Raw genomic sequence first — 18,085 nt, 5'->3', positions numbered from 1 at the left:
CGAAAATATACAAAACAGTGTCCTTGCATGAGTAATTGAGAGGCTAACAAAATTGGTATAAGGGATGGAAATAGCTACAAAAGTTATGCCATCTCATTTAATTTGTCAATCTCTGTACATAAGACCATGAACCATTATATATCCAGCAATTTCATTTCACTTTTTTCTTTTCAGTATTAATACTTTATCAAATCAATGTAAAGTACTTTGTCAAATTTTTATTGCGTAGTGCAAACAAAAACACCAATTTATATATATAGCTTAACCAACCAAAGAAAACAATTGAAAATACAAAAAATAATGATGTAAAATTGTTCAACATGATAATGAGAAAAACAGAGGATCATACAAATTAAGATTCAATAAAAGTCTCACTTTGCAGTACATCTCAAACAAAGCAGAAAAAATGTATCTACACAAGCCAAAAATTACATCTAACTAAAGACAGTAAATACAAACGTGCATGTTATAAAAAAAATAATGTATCCGACGTCCCAACAATCACATTATTTTATATTCGTAATATGAAAAATAAGAAAAAGAATAGTACTACTCCTATTACAAATGAGTATGTATCACTACACTTTCTTATCAAACTTCTATCCTTTGTTTAAAAGAAAACATTCTAGAATAGACAAAACCTCTAAGGATTAATCAATTGGAAAACAATAAAGCCTTCCGTTGGCAAATAGACCATAAACTAATTCTAGTAGTTCTTTTGCAGAAAGTTAATATTATAGTACACAGTTGTCCCATAAATACAAGCCTCTAGATTGCAGGAGACATGAGAAAATAAAAAAAGAAATTAATTTACCTATCAAGATGTTGCTGAGCAAAATATGACAAATGAAAAGAGACAATACATAATGTGGGCAAAATGGAATTTCTCGTAGAAAGAAGAGAAAATTGTTAAATTGATCTGGCACTTTGTTTTGCACTTTTATAAATACAATAAAAGATATGAAAAGTTTACCCATAAATGTTATTATTAGTGGCATCTCAAAGGACCAAAACTGATATAGATGTGGAGCTTTAAAATTTTTTGCCAAACTGAACATGTAATATCTCCAGTAGACTAAACGATCATTCCTTTTTATTAAGCAAAAAAATGTGCACACCTACAACATGTTATAACCGATGGCAGATGAAAGAATCCTAATTCAATGCAGTTAATATTTTCATCTAACATACTCATTTCATTGATTTAAAGAGTAATATGGTGATTTAGCTATTGAAGGGCATTTATGTAATTCAACTTTAGACTTAGGGTCTTCCCACTTTTAGTATAGTAATATAAAATAATAATAATGATATAGATAGATAGATATAAATATAAATATGCTTTCTACTTTACAAGTTTTGTTACCGTAATTTTGTTAAGAGCTTTTGATGGTCTAGTTTGAAAACAAAGTCAAATGAAATTTTTTACCCTTAATCTTATTGTGGAAATTGAATGTTTGCTTTGAACCGATGATTTATTGGTATCAACTTCTCTAAATGTATGAGGAAGGAGTAATGCCACGTACACGCTATCCTCCTCAAACTTCTATGGTAAGATTACACCTGATATATTGTCGTTGTTATTATAATCTCAATGTAAAAATAGTGCCTTCGAAGTAGTATCCAAGTTTTGTGTCCAAAAGCAGTAAAGCAGTCTAGCGAACTACAAACTTAAGACATACTCCGTAAAAAGCAAAGAATTAGCACAGAAATCTTTTTAATTCATCGATATTCGGTAATGTGAAGGATTCAGTTTTTCTATTTAATTAATTAATAAAAAAGGAATATTCGGAGCGAGGTAGAAATGGGCTTAGATCCGAATACCCGATCCGTTTGCAGGAGTCGTGTGTGCCTTCTCTTCGAAGGCTTAGGGGAATCCTACGACACGCCAAATTTAGCAAAGCACTTCAATAGTTTACCTATATTCGAACCCCTTTGCGCCTCCGTAAAGTCTGACATTTCTTCTCTCTCCGCGTCTCAGTAGAAGGATACAAAAAGTCTGAATTCTTAAAAGAGAGCCTTTAAATTACCTCTGGTCTCTCGGCCTTCTTTTTTACAATTATAGGGATTTGTACATTATTTTTTCTATAATATACATACATAAACACACACAGGATTATTGTTTTCTCATGCTCAGAGGGACATTCAACCATTGCTCTCTCTTCGGGATTTACTTCTAAAACATGTCTTACGCCTATCTCTTCAAGTATATTATCATCGGCGATACCGGTAATTATTCCTTTTCCCTTTTCTATTTTTAATTGCTTGTTTCGGTTATGCTATTTTTTATGTTCCGACGATTTTGAGGATTTTTTTTTTTGGTTTAACACCTGATTTGGATCTTATCAATAGGTTCCCGCTGATTTTGATTGTACTTAATTTGGCGTTTCTAAAATTTTCATTATCTCGATCTGGAATCGGAGTTTTAATATATGACAATGCCATTTATGCTTCTATGTGAATGGCTGTCCTGCCGTCCTGATATTTGATATTTCTATGTTCTTCAGAAATTTGAATGATATGATTTCGTGATTGTATCACGTTGCATTTCATTTCTAAATTGATCTTGATGATCTATTCGTGATGGCTGCAAATGGATCATCTAAAAAAGGATTTTATCAGCCCAAGCCATTTGATCTAGGTCATTTGAATATTTTTCATCATGATATCAAGCTATAGTTGGATTTGAAAGGCTATCAAAGTTATAAGTTCTTGTCTCTGTGTGAAGTCCTGATGAGTAATCTACAAATGACATTCACGGAATTCTTCATAGGTAGCTTCGTGTGCAAATTCTTAACAAGTAAAACAGTTTAGCCTTCTATCTCATCGATATATTATGAAGGATCTTGACTGTCTGAGAGTTGGAAAATACTGTAGCTGTGCTCTAGCTTGCGTGTTTGTGTTGGCAGACTCGTTACTTTAGGGATAAATTGTATGTGGCTCGTGGTAAAGATGATATTTCAAGAGTGTTTTCAGCATATCAATTTGATAAACTGCAGTGTGTAGACATAATTCTTTAGGAACACTGGCAATCCATGTAATGAGAATTTAACCTCTTGGTAGTATGCGTAATGGTGACCATGTTAAATGATTCTTCATCTTATGCGATGTTTTCAGTTGTGTAGAGACATACTCAGAAGTCAGAACTCCTTGTAGTTATTTATGTGATGATGTCCATGCATTTTCCCCAAGCATTTCTTGCAGTTTCACTAGATTCTATTGGTATATGTATCTGATGTTAGATTATACATTGCTGAAGCCTTCTACATTAAATTATTGATAAGGTTATTAATTTTTTTATGCAGGAGTTGGAAAATCATGTCTTCTTTTGCAATTTACTGACAAACGATTTCAGCCGGTCCACGACTTGACCATTGGGGTTGAATTTGGGGCTAGAATGATCACAATAGACAATAAGCCCATAAAACTACAGATCTGGGATACGGTCTGTCACACATCTTTTCCTTCTTTCTCTGTTTATTCAATTATCTTAAATGCCTCAAAAATGCTATGATTAGTCTGCAGTTCAGCTGGTCGTGGTTACTAGGAGTTTCAGTTTAGCTATTCAAATGGCTAACATTCTGTCTGTGGTGGTCGAATCATTCTTATGGTGTTCTCTTTATTCTTTGCTCATGCTAGTACGGATGATTAAAAACATTATCTAATGAGTGTTCTCCGTCACAGGCTGGTCAGGAATCATTCAGATCTATCACGAGGTCATACTACAGAGGTGCTGCTGGGGCACTACTTGTTTATGATATTACAAGGTATTTGTGCAGTGTCTTTGGCATTTCCATACCCGGAAGAAACTCGAGGTTATGTGTCTCGTAGTATAAACAATTGTACTTCTTGATCTGTCTTTTAAGCATTGATCAAAGTTCCAGAAATATTTTCTACAAATTCTCGTTGCCCAGGATACATTGAAAGTGCATAGATAACTGCATTGTAATCTTTTATGTTAATTTATTATACTAAATTACTGTTGAGTGTTTTCCCTAACAAATGGCAGAATATTTCGTTCTAATCTTTCACTTTATTGTTTGTAGCCTTTCTAATGTTGTTCTTATCATGATGGCTAACATGTCTCTGTCTAGAGAGAGTAGCAGAACAAGTATCTAAAGCTAATAACTATAAGCACTGGGTTACTTCTGTTCTTATTCCTTTTGTCTTCACCGAAAAGAAACTCAATATGTAACTATGGTCTATTTATCAAAAAAATATAGAAGTATGGTCTATTTGATTTACTGATGATTTTGTTTCCCACATTCCAAACATTTTAGGAGGGAAACATTTAATCACCTTGCTAGCTGGCTGGAAGATGCTAGGCAGCATGCAAATGCAAACATGTCCATAATGCTGATAGGAAACAAGTGTGATCTGGCCCACAGACGGGCTGTAAGTACAGAGGAAGGCGAGCAATTTGCCAAGGAAAATGGGTTGATATTTATGGAGGCCTCTGCCAAAACAGCTCAGAATGTTGAAGAGGTAAGACATTCCCTCGTATGCTACTTTTCTGACCTTTGATACCCATAAACGAACATTTGTTTCTAACTAAATTTAGAGATTAGTTGTTTATCTGATTTCTGTTTTCGCACTTTTCAGGCTTTTATCAGAACAGCCTCAACAATTTATAAGAAAATACAGGACGGAGTCTTTGATGTATCAAATGAGGTACGCCTTGCCCTGACCGCATTGGATCAACCTTAGGAAAATTTGTGGAAAAAGAACACATTTTTTTGTTGGTGTATTAAGAACTTTTCTTTGGAAAACGCCAAAGCCACTTCTTAGAAAACAATTTTTGGAAGAAAGTCTTTGAATAATGCTTCTTGAAAAAACTTAAACACGTACATTGAAGATTTTGTGCAAGATATCAAAATTTATCCACAAATAAATTGCCACCGAAGGAGCTTCATCTCCTATAGAATTTGGTCAATTGACCAAGCCCGACATCCTACATGAGAAAACAGACCGTCAGATCACCCTTTTCAGGTTCATCTCGTGTTGTTGGGCATATCTAGCTGCATTATTTGCAAGATAAATTCTGTAGTAACTTCTGAAGTGCCAATTTCCCTGCTGAAAAGTATTTTAAGTGGAAAATGTAACATGATCTAACTCAGAGTAACTGTTTTATTAGCTCCATAATGGATTAGTCTTTTCATTCTCTGATTTGAAAAATTGTGCTCTTTAATTCAATCAACCATTGACCAGTAAAGGCAATTTTTATGTGGAACATTGAGGGTGAATTTGGTGCCTATTGAGAAAGGATAAGGAACATGCTATCTTAGGACGGGAAGGCAAGTTAATTTGAAGAAATTAAAGACTTAGATATTTTCTCAACCATCCTGTGAAACACCAATCCATCAATCTGCATTGCAAAGAGCATGTAGACGATAAACAAGATTTTCCCATATGATTTCCCAACACTCCATCTCCAATGTAGCTAGCAGAAGAGAAAAGAGAAAAAGATCGATCTGTTGTTATTAATGATTATCTGTTCTGTATCACATTAATCAAGTTAAACTCCCATTCTCTAAACTGATTAAATAGCAAAAAAGTTTTTATCAGTTTGTTTTGACAAAACCTATAGGCGGGGTAGCAAATGAAGGGGCAACATGAATGAAAAATAAAAACGCGTATCTCACATCATGGATATCTTTGTTCAACACTATGTTGTCATTTACCCTTTTGTTGGAGTTTTATTTGCAATAACTTTAAGAATTGCTACAATAACTGAAACATAACATCGTAATGGATTATAGGGAAAAACTACTGAGAATAGTACCTTCCATGTTAAGATTATTGAACTTAGAAAGTACTGCAATAACTCCTAAAATAAAAATAAAAATCTATCTTACGTATTGCAACGTCTTTAAGTATTGATAACTAAATTAGAATAATTGATCTATTTATTTACACTCACACAAAATCACACACATAAAATGAGCGAAGGGAATGAAAAAAGAACAAAACAACAATAAATATTATAAAAACATATGCATGGAGTTGGGAATACATATTAGTTAGGTAGGTGGAATCTGTACATTGATTACATGAGTTTTGATGTTACGAGGTACAAACATGATATTAGTGAGTGTAATATGTTCATATCACATGCTTGTACCTTATAATATCAAAACTAATGTAACCATTTACATATTGTACATATCTAACAAATTGCTTGTAAAAATTTGTTTTTTGTGTGTTCGAATAAATAGATTAATTCTTCTAGTTTAGTTATCAACTCTTAAAGATGTTGCAATAAGTAAGATAGACTTTTCTTTTTGTTTTTAGGATTCATTACAGTACTTTTTTAGTTCAATTGATCTTAACATACGGGGTACTATTCTCAGTAGTTTCTTCTCTATAATCCATTATGGTGTTATGTTTCAGTTATTGTATCAATTATTAAAGTTGTTGCAAGTAAAACTCCAAAAAGAAAAGGTAAATGACAACATAGTGTTGAATAAAGATATCCATGATGTGAGATGCATGTTTTTATTTTTCATTGTAGTAGCTTTTTTAATGGTACTTGCTCCCCTTCATTTGCTACCCTGCTTATAGATTATCGTCAAAACAAATTGATAAATACTTTTTCGATCACTAATAAGTTTAGAGTTTAACTTGATTAATGTGTAACAGATGGATCTTTTTCTCATTGGAGATGGAGTGTGGGGAAATCATATGGAACAAATGCCTTTATTTTCTTGTTTATCGTCTAGAGGCTCTTTCCTCACCTTTCTTTTCTTGTTCATTGTCTATTGGCTCTTATTATTATCTCATATGATGCCTCCGGAAGACAAAAGACATTGTAGTGTATCTCTACATTTTGATATACTGAGCAACCTTGAGCATATATTTCATGATATTCTGATACATTTGCCTTTACTAGTTGCTGTGAGGACAATCATATTATCAAAGAAATGGAGATATGAATGGTGTAGACTTCCACAATTGACTCTTGATCAAACACTTTGGAAAACACACAAGTTACTTTAAAATATTATACGCCCCTTCATGAAGGACCAGTTAAAAAGTTCACCCTCTGTATTCCGTATTTGGTTGAGCATATGTTAGCATAGTCCTTGTTTAGTGGAGTTTCATTTCTGTTTAGTACTGATAAAAATGAGTGTCCTGATTACTGTTATGTTAATGAAGAAAGCTGAATTTTATGTTGCAAAAAGTTCAGTAAATGTTTATGATCTCAGTCATAATTGATTTGCCCCATGTATAATTCACATTTACATAATATTAGTTTTCATAACTAACGATTTCCTTTTTCCTTTGCAGTCTTATGGAATAAAAGTTGGATATGGAGGCATTCCCGGGCCTTCAGGTGGAAGAGATGGAGCTGCTTCTCAAGGAGGGGGTTGTTGTAGTTAAAAATGGACATTTATTATTAATCTTTAACCTATCATGTGTTCCTACGGTTGTTTATTTGTAGTTTGAGATTCTTAATATTGTGTGTTTTCTTCAGTGAGTTTGTTTAAAAATGGATATATGTGCAGAAATAAGTAAATACCGTACATAAAGACATTGTAATTTTCATTTTCGCATTTTATTTGTAATATTAACATTTTCAAATGTGAATATGGTATCAGATCATCTGAGCTTGTGTGAACGAAAGAAAGTTCAAAAGCCCCCTGGTCCTCTCCTTTTTATGTGCCCTTGTCTATTTTGCGCACCGCTGTTTGGCCAGATAGACGTAGATGGCACGCCTGTCTCGTGTAAAGGGTGTGAAACTGAGGTGTTCCAACAGCCAAATAAATTACCTACCCTCAGTATTTTACCGCAAACAATTATTACCAAAATTGAACAAAGTTTCATTGAATGATTCTCAACTCTCGTAGTCTCTTCCTTTTTTTTGGTTAGGTCGAACGGTCACCTGCCCTGGATCAATTGGGTTTATGCATGGCTCTTTGCAAACTTGTAGTATTTAATTTTATGACGTTACTTTTTTTTTAAATATGAGAAATTTACTTTTACACATAGGTTATTTTTTTAATTTTAAAATTGTATGGGTGCTGAGTTTAACAATTTTAAACCCAATGAGAAAGGATCTATGACAAAGATTGATGTTTAGTGAAGTTACTGGCAAGTTGGATGGAAGAAAAAACTGATCGTCCATTAAAACTTGTTGCTTTCTCGCATGATTGATCCTAAGCCTCACTAAACAGAGCAAAATGGGCTTCCCTCATAATTATTTATTACTATAATTAATTCCTTGAAACTTGATACACCAACTCTCCTTGGGAATGTGACAGCATAGCATAAACAAGTATACCAATTCTGGCAATTTGGGATCATTCCAGATCTCACCTGTCATTCATTTAAGTACCAATTATTTCTAACAAAATCTCAATTAAACAATTTATTTCTCCTTTATAATAATCACATTTTACTACGAACGGTTTATAGACGTCGGTTACCCCTTTTTTTTCTCACGCACATGTGATCATATCTAACTCTCCTTCAACCTAGCGAAATGACATCCACTAGTTAATAATCTCTGACCTATATTTCGGAAAATAATGATTCTAATAGCATGTACATGCTTCCCCTCGTCAGATTTTTCCCAGCAAAAGTACAAAATCATATTTTTTATCCCCAAAATACCCTCACTCACTTGAGATGTCTAACAAAACATTTCTATGGCCCTCTCGTAAATTCAGCCAAAACTAGGTCTATATAGTTAACATTGAGACGCTTAAAATCAGCAGTATAAAAACAAAACCCCAGCTCCGTTTCAATTTCAATCACACTCACTGCCACACACTCCATAGCAGAGAGAAATAGCTGAGTGGAGCAGAGCATATCCATGGCTTCCATTGGAGCCTTAAAATCTTCGCCTTCTCCCAAAAATTGCATCAATGAGAGAAGAAATGATGCTACTCGTGCAATGTCCTTTCGAAACCTTTCCTTTTCGTCGTCTCATCTCTCTGGAGACAAGCTAATGTCTATGGCAACCTTACATTCTCAGCAGCGCCATTCCAGCGAGAGGAGGAGTCCACTGATCGTGTCGCCTAAGGCTGTTTCTGATTCACAGAATTCGCAGACATGTCTTGATCCTGATGCTAGCCGAGTAAGCACAAAATAGACTCTTTTCGGCTCGATTTTATCAATGATTTCGTAATCTTTATGCATATAGTATATATACCAATCTACATGGTGCAAGTGTGTGAAAAATAATATTTTTAAAAAAAAATATTTTCTCCAATTTATCACTAAAATGAGGTGATTATTGGATTGCGGCGATTGGAGGACATAGATCGTGGAAGAGATGGAGTGAATTGCTTCAGAGTGAAGTATTTTGACTGACTTAGTTCTAGATCCAAGATCCTCTCACCTCTTCCGCCTCTTTCTGACACATTATCACGTGTATAATTAAAAGTGTGCTAGGACTATTTGATTTTGTTTAATATTACTCAAAATTATTTGCTAAACATACTTCAAAGATTCATTATGCACATGATAATCATAAGCTTATAATTTTTTTACTTGGAAAAGAAGATAAAACAAGCATTATCTTCTGGAACTTGTAATCATTGGATCTGACTATCTGAGCATGAGCCAGGGCATTAGAATCCCGAGTGTCGCTGTCAGGCATTGTTCGTAGTGTCTGTCTCACCTACTAATCCTTAAACCATGCACCTTTTAATTGCAATTACTAGCAGATTGCCATTTCAAGTTGTCAACTTTAAAAAGAAAATGTCAACTTTGTAGTATTTTCATTAAAAAATAATATGAATCTTGTTATATTATGGGTTAACTGTATTGACTTATTGTTTCCAGAAAGCCTTGATTGACAATAGCTTAACTAGTAAGTATGATTTATGTCTTCTTAAAAGCGAAGTTAAACTTGCATTGTTAATGCGATTTGATGCAGAGTGTTTTGGGAATTATTCTTGGAGGTGGAGCTGGGACCCGACTTTATCCTCTAACTAAAAAAAGAGCAAAGCCAGCAGTTCCTCTTGGAGCAAATTATCGTCTGATTGACATTCCTGTAAGCAATTGCTTGAACAGTAACATATCCAAGATCTATGTTCTCACACAATTCAACTCTGCGTCTCTGAATCGACACCTTTCACGGGCATATGCTAGCAACATGGGGGGATACAAAAATGAGGGTTTTGTGGAGGTTCTTGCTGCTCAACAAAGTCCGGAGAACCCCAATTGGTTCCAGGTAACTCTTTGTTCCTGCTGCACACAATTCACATATCACTACTGTTATTGTTATTAATTACCGGAGATAGATCTCATCCAATTACTGTGAAGCATATATGAAGCACTTAAAATACCTATTTTCCTGAGCATTCGAGGAGCTGTTTAGACATGCCTTATTTGAGAAGTAATTTTAGGTCTCATTTCGTGCATGACACCTGGAATTAAGCTGCTACAAGATTTTACTATTGATATCAAGCTAGTTTACTTCACAAAGAGGCATAATGCACGCGTACTTGACTACTTGTCTGTAGGGGACTGCTGATGCTGTCAGGCAGTATCTATGGTTGTTTGAGGAGCATAATGTTCTTGAATTCCTCGTACTTGCTGGAGATCATCTATATCGAATGGATTATGAAAAGTTCATTCAAGCCCACAGAGAAACAGATGCTGATATTACTGTTGCCGCACTGCCAATGGATGAAAAGCGAGCCACTGCATTTGGTCTCATGAAGATTGACGAAGAAGGACGCATTATTGAATTTGCAGAGAAACCGAAAGGAGAGCAATTGAAAGCAATGAAAGTAAGACTATCATAGTTCTAATGCTTTTCAATACAAAACTACCCACAAAAGAACTTACAAGCATGTGTTAACTCGTGTTGTGATGTATTTCAGGTGGATACTACCATTTTAGGTCTTGATGATGAGAGAGCTAAAGAGATGCCTTTTATCGCAAGTATGGGTATATATGTCATTAGCAAAGACGTGATGTTAAACCTACTTCGTGATAAGTTCCCTGGTGCCAATGATTTTGGCAGTGAAGTTATTCCTGGTGCAACTTCGCTTGGGATGAGAGTATGTATTTCTCTAGAAGTTACACTTTGCAATTATTTTTACTTAAAACTTTTGCAGTGTACAATGCATCAAAAATTGCATCATCCTTCTATACTATACCTCTAAAGCAATCTACTATTTGTGGGCCTCATTGTCTCAACGTCTTGAGTTCTCTTCCAAATATGGTTATGAACATGATCTCTCTACTCTTGTGCAGTTTTGTGTAGCCCTTCTCAAGTTTTTATATGTTTCTTTCTAGTCTCTTTGTTTCTTCAAAATGTGGAAACTCAAAAAGGAAAGATGAATTATGAGCTAAATTATATTTTAAATTATCAGTTTAACTTTGTTAAGAGTTATTTCAAGAGGTCTTATGCATCTGTGCTCTCAGGTGCAAGCTTATTTATATGATGGATACTGGGAAGATATTGGTACCATCGAAGCTTTCTACAATGCCAATTTGGGCATTACCAAAAAGCCAGTCCCAGATTTTAGGTAATCCTCTCATCTCAATGAGATAGTTCTCTGCAGTTTTCATGGTCTGTTATCCCACTCGCTTGGATTAACCACTGTTGTCTTTAATATTTAATGAAGCTTCTATGACCGATCAGCTCCAATCTACACCCAACCTCGATATCTGCCACCTTCAAAAATGCTTGATGCCGATGTCACAGACAGTGTCATTGGTGAAGGTTGTGTGATCAAGGTAATCATTATTGTTTCAAGGCCTCTACATTTTCTAAGTTGCATTTCTGAAGCCGTCGGTTGCTCTCCATCTCTAAAAGCCATGGTTGCATGAACATCTCGTTCTGGTCACTGTAAGTATGTTATTCTTGACAGCAAACATGTGAGACACATCTTGATGTGTTCAATGTTTTCCATGACCTCATCCATAATCCACGTTCTTTATAATTGAAATCATGCTTACATACAATAGAAAATGAAGTGGAGTATACTGAACTCTCTCCTCACTGGGATGTGCTTGCATTTTCTTCTCTCCTTAATTTGCCATCAAGGAAGCAGAGGGAAAATGATCGGAGATGTTAGATGTTATAGATCTTAATTTTTTTTTGCTTTTTCCTGAAAATTTTGAATACCTCGATGCTACTCCCTCTATTTTTATCTAATTGTCATAGTTTTATGCAGTATGAAGGATAAGAGTGAAACTAAATTATGGTATATTTTAGAGAAAATTAGTCCAAAATATGACACCTAAAGTTAGCTTTTTGATAATATTGAGGTAGCATGAAATTAAGAAATCACTGACTAGTGGAGAATGGACAATATTTTTGTGACTGACCAAAAGGGGAAAGTAAGACAATCTTTTTTGGATGGAAAAAGGTTGTTGTTTATACTACCTTGTGTCTGTGGAGAAAAAACTGAAGTCTTGTAATGAAACGGATCCAGATTTATTGAAATGGACATCGCAGATGGATAGCCAATCCAACTAGGTTATGGTTGAGTTGTAGCAGTAATTATTGTTATTTTAGGCCCTCGAGGAAGGGAGGAGGATGAAGAGAATTGCCCAGACAACTGTCAAACTGTCAACCATCTCTGTCCTTTTCATTTTTTTTTATCAAACTATGCTCCAGAAAACGGAGGAAAGTGATGTACCAGTACATACTTGTCAGGCGCTGTTTCTCATGGAATCATTTTTTGTGTGCAGAACTGTAAAATTCACCATTCTGTGGTTGGGCTCAGATCATGCATATCAGAGGGAGCAATTATAGAAGACTCGCTTCTGATGGGGGCAGATTATTATGAGGTAAAGCTAGGAATTCTCAGGTTACCGGAAAAAGAATCTAATAATATACATGGGAACGTGAATTTGACTTTCTTCAGTTAAAACTTACTGTTCTATATGTGATCTACCATAGATCAAGTTGCCTCAAGTCAAATAACAGAGGATAAATAAAATACTACTCTGGTGGTTCTCTTACTGCCTCCGTTAATTATTATGGACTCACTTTCTATTCTTTATTGGTCCAGACTGATGCTGACAGGAGGTTCCTGGCTGCAAAGGGTAGTGTCCCAATTGGCATTGGCAAGAACTCCCACATTAAAAGAGCCATTATTGACAAGAATGCCCGTATAGGGGACAATGTGAAGGTTAAATTCCTTGAATTTTCATGCTTCTCTGATTCTAGATTTATGTTTGGAGTCGTCGTTTAAACATGCAAAATATGTACAACCATGTGTTCTCGACAGCATATGTTCAAATATAGTCACTTTATCACGTGGATTTTTTTTTCGTGTTCTGGCTGACATTGTGAGCTTGAGTGCTGATGTGGAATTTTCTTTCCATAGATCATTAACAGCGACAATGTTCAAGAAGCGGCTAGGGAAACGGATGGATACTTCATCAAGAGTGGGATTGTCACTGTTATCAAGGATGCATTGATTCCCAGTGGAATTATCATCTAAACAGCCATGCGGTAGAAATCTTGGCTTAAACATGCTACTTTTATTTTGCTTTGCTGTAGAAATCTAGTGTACATCCTACTTTTATGTAGCTAGATACTTCTCATTACCCCTACAAGAGAAGACTAGATGCTGTAAAAATATTCGTCTAAAATAAAAACCGGTGATTACACACAGCTCTGCTTAGCTCTCGCTTTTGCTTTATTTTTCTTGTGTATCGTCTCTGAATGTCTATAGTGAGACAGAAATACTAGGTCTCACTCAATTTTCCTAAAGTGTTTTTAGTGATACCTAACCTTCACTGACGCTTTGCTTCACAGCTTACCCTTTTAATGTTAAAAAGTAAAAAAAAATAAACAAAAAATAAAAACTTGAGCAATTGAAGCAGGTAGAGTAGAACAATGCAAAACCGAATACTACTTTTCAACACCAAGTTCCATTTAACTAAATCATGCATTAGAAGAGTCATTACAAGAAATGGTGCAGAACAAACATAAAATAATTCGAGAAGAACTTCTGAAACCCCTAAGAACTATCAAGTTACAAGTTTCTGCGCATGTTCAAGACAAAACTTGCTTTATAGGAAAATAAAATAAAAATAGAACAGTGTTTCTTGGACATTCTTTTTTAGCTAGAAACATTATCGACGGGAAACAAACATCTCAAAAGGATGCAAGCCGTCAAAGGCTGGAGTGAAACCAGGTGCATTATACTTGCTGCTGCCCTTCTTGCTTTGACCAACTGCATTATCTGTTGCTGCACCAACGTTCAAGATTTTAGCAGCTGCTGTTGTATCTTTGGAATTCATCTTCTTCTTCTTGTTTCCCAGTATCTTAACAGCTGGTAGAGGCAATGGCAGTTCGTCGCCAAAGTAGTCGGCACAAATAACACTTGCTGATGAATGAAACAGAGGCATTCTTTACCAAGAATGCAGAAATATGGGATTTGTTTGGAAGAGAGATTTTGGAATGCGACGAGAATTTGTGAGGATGGAAAAGTAATGCAGGTAGTCTAACGTATATATAGAGGAGGGAAGTAAAATTAGAGTTAAACCAAAACCGGAGTGGAATAGGAGTTGATTAAGCCAGTTCTGATTGGGAAACGAGTTGCTTAATTCTACTCCTGCATGGAATAGGATTGCTTACTATTGGTCCGTTTCACTTCAAAATATCTGTTAGGTTAATTCGATCCTGCTTTCACAAAAAAAAATAAAAAAATTAGAACTTAACAAAAAGAAGTGCTTATCCTTGCAATAACAAGAGATTTAGAGAAAATAATTGTATTACATCAAACTTTAATAAGCATTAGGCGTTACCCCTAGTTTCATAGTCCAGTATGAGCGATTCATTGAGATTATGCGTCTTGCTGTTGTACATCTCTCCATTGCGTCAAGTTATTTATGAGTGACAATTGTCCTATTTAAGCTTTGGAGGCCTGGATTAATTAAATTCACTTGAAAAATATCATAATGACAATAATTGAAATAGCAATTCCAACTTTGGTTATAATAAATTAATAAAGGAATTTTTACCAAATATAGCAAAGGTTAACACCTAATTTATTTTAAATAAATACCATTTAAAAAAATTATATTCTATAGATACCTTTTAAGGTTTATAGTAAAATATTTAATTTTGGTTTCCTTCTAGCCCTAAGCCACTAAATACGCTAATCAGTTACACTTTTTTCTTTCTCTCTCTACTTTGATACATCACATTCTCTTCCCCCATCCCATTAAAATTTCCGATCTCCTCCTCCTTCCATCGGATTTGTGCAAAGCCCACTTCAGAGCAGTCGCCGACATTAAACTGATTCTTGTGCAAAGCCCCCATCCCATTATAATAGATGCACTGATTCTTGAAGATTGCTATGTTCAAGATTCTTACCAACAACAGCAGCAACCGACATTAAACTGATTCTTGAACATCAGCCGCCGACATATAATCCAGTTGGTTTATTCTTGAACAAAGACGATGGAGTTTGGGGTTGAGCAATTTGATTTATGTTAATATATTTCAATGTATTTTCATGTATTTCATTGTATTCATTGTAATTCAATGTGTCTCGTTGTATTCTATGTATTTCATTGTATTCACTGTCTTTTTTTCTCATTGTATTTCAATGTATCCCTCTGTATTCTATGTATTTCATTGTATTCACTGTCTCGCTATATGCCATGAATGTATTCATAAGTTTTTTTTTATTTAACATAATTTATGTATTCAGACGTATTATATAATTTCTCTAAAGATTGCTATATTTTTAGGGTATTTTTCGGTTGAGAATCTTTTTTATAACTGAAAATATAAAATTTGTGTGTTATAATTGAGTTTGTTGAGTTACATTAGGAGTCTATTATGTTAATTGATTCGCTTTCCGTTTTAAAAACAGTGTAATCCCTATTTCATGCCGTAAATACAGTCGAATACAATAATTTTTCCAGCTGTAATCTCATGTTTCACTCCATGAATATAGTCGAATACACTCAAATACAACAACTAATTAGCTGGACTTCCCTGATTCATGCCTATTTTTGCTACTGTATTCATGAATACAATAGCTTAAATACATCAAATACATCTTATAACCACATAAAAGGTATCTATAATCCATAATATAGCAAATGGTATCTATAGATGGCTAATTACTACTAAAAGATAGTGCTTTGTGAAAATTTCTCATTAATAAAGTCTATATTTTTTACTTTTGGTCCGGCGCTTTGCCGGACCTTGCACATAGTGGGAGCTTAGCCCTATATTTTTTGCTTTGTCCGCATAGAGTGTTATTAATTTGAGCTTTGTATGCGGCGAAATTAGAGGTCTTGATTTCTCGCTATCAAGCCACTTCGGAAGAATGCCTCGAGACCCCGAGGACGTGAAGCCAAGACCGAGTTCCCTCCCTCGGGCTCGTCGGGGCCCGACTCGAAGAAGACAGAGGACGGGGCTTAAACAAAAGGGAAAGTTCCCTAGGCACAAGGCTAAGTCTGACAGGGCCGGCCTATCCAGAGCCTACGTCGAAGCATGGCGTCTAGCCGTCACATCTCCATACTTTACAATTAATACCCATGTACTATAGCCGGATTCCCCTCATATATAAAGGGAACCCACACTACCTTGTAAATGGCTGATGTTGCTCCAACTATTTCTCCACAAGATCAATAATATTTCTCTCTCTTCTCTCTAACTCGCTTGCTCTCACTGGCTCGAGGCCACTTTAGCATTTATTGCTTTCTTACTTGTTCTTTATTTATCGCTTGGCCTTGGCCATATGGAGTTTTGTTATCCCCGATAGCTCGAGCTCGACCCGGATATCGACCCTGAGGTCCCCCATCAACCAGTCCTATACCTGGGCAGCAAGCCTCTCGGTTTGATTACTACCTCGTTTTAGCTTGCATTTCATCATTAAACTTCATACTCCTAGCATCATCTGCTCTAACAACTAGCATAAAAATAGATCACGTATTTTTAGAATCTCATTTACAAATTTAATTGTTGTTACCATTTTTACGGTAAATAGTTTGGCGCCCACTGTGGGGCTAAAAAATAATAGTGATTATTTTCTTGTTGGTTTCATTGCACAAACGCAAGTTACCTTTCACACTTTTTCTTGTCCAATATCTCTTGATTTCCGGTCAAAATGTCTGGCTCGGTAAACAGAATCAAGAACGACAGCCTCGAAAACCATGGGGAAAACGGCGGGGATGTCTCGGCCGCTGGAGTGCCACCACAGAATCCCAATAATGCGCCCGGATTCTAGCGGACGCGGATTCACAAGACGCACAACAAGTCGACGAAACTTCCCACACCGACGGAAGCATACACCACAGTAACCGACAGGAAGCCCAAAAAACCCCAGCCCGGGAGGAACAGGAAGTTAGTTTTCATGTTATTTTTGAAATGTTGCAGGCACAACAGTTGGCCATTGCTCAGTTTCAAAGCCATCCAAAGACTCCCAACACATCAACGCCAGAAATAGCTCCCCCTCGCCGAGCAAATGCTCGAAAGATCAAGCAATAACGGGTCCATAGCCGACCCTGCCATAGTAAAGATGCTCGAGGACCTCACCAGAAGGATTGAATCGGGTGAGAAAATGATTGCAGCCAATAATAAAAAGGCTGAGACCTACAACTCTAGGGTCGATCAGATCCCGGGTGTGCCCCCGATCCTCAAGGGCTTGGATTCGAAGAAGTTCATACAAAGGCCGTTCCCCGAGGAAGAGGCCCTGAAGCCCATTCTAAAGAAGTTCAGAATGCCGAAACTCCCTAAGTACAATGGTACCACCGACCCTAATGAACACATTACTGCCTACACCTGCGCAGTGAAAGGCAACAATATAAAGAATGACGAGATCGAATCCGTATTGCTGAAAAAATTCGGAGAAACACTTTCGAATGGGGCCATGATGTGGTACCACAACTTGGCTCCCAACTCCATAGATTCATTCGCCATGCTAGTAGACTCCTTCGTAAAGGCACATGCCGGAGCCATCAAGGTAGCAACGAGGAAGTCTGAAGTTTTCAAAATCAAGCAGAAAGAGAACGACATGCTGCGAGAGTTCATGTCCCGCTTTCAGATAGAATGGATGGAGCTACCGCTAGTCTCCGACGACTGGGCAGTGCAGGCCTTCACCCAAGGCTTGAACGAACGAAGGTCGGTGGCTTCAAAACAGCCAAA

General features: G+C 36.0%; 2 protein-coding genes across 2 annotated transcripts; both read left to right on the top strand.

The window, feature by feature from the left end:
• Window positions 1–2,036: 2,036 nt before the first annotated feature.
• Window positions 2,037–7,602, top strand: LOC107798983 (ras-related protein RABB1c). Its single transcript, XM_016622034.2, has 6 exons — window positions 2,037–2,229; window positions 3,306–3,445; window positions 3,685–3,767; window positions 4,281–4,485; window positions 4,603–4,671; window positions 7,288–7,602. The coding sequence occupies exons 1-6, from the start codon at window positions 2,184–2,186 to the stop codon at window positions 7,378–7,380; spliced, it is 636 nt and encodes a 211-aa protein (XP_016477520.1). The 5' UTR covers window positions 2,037–2,183; the 3' UTR covers window positions 7,381–7,602.
• A 1,183-nt stretch (window positions 7,603–8,785) lies between these two features.
• On the top strand, window positions 8,786–13,588 carry LOC107798981 (glucose-1-phosphate adenylyltransferase small subunit, chloroplastic/amyloplastic). The gene is given in 9 exon segments (NM_001325659.1): window positions 8,786–9,079; window positions 9,884–10,180; window positions 10,473–10,742; window positions 10,836–11,015; window positions 11,383–11,486; window positions 11,586–11,697; window positions 12,658–12,756; window positions 12,981–13,100; window positions 13,299–13,588. Coding segments are annotated over 9 exon segments (1,563 nt in total). The 5' UTR covers window positions 8,786–8,815; the 3' UTR covers window positions 13,416–13,588.
• The last annotated feature ends 4,497 nt before the right edge of the window (window positions 13,589–18,085 follow it).

Source organism: Nicotiana tabacum, chromosome 10 (assembly GCF_000715075.1).
Source record: "Nicotiana tabacum cultivar K326 chromosome 10, ASM71507v2, whole genome shotgun sequence".
NCBI lineage: Eukaryota > Viridiplantae > Streptophyta > Magnoliopsida > Solanales > Solanaceae > Nicotiana > Nicotiana tabacum.
This window is presented reverse-complemented; position numbering and strand designations above follow the sequence as displayed.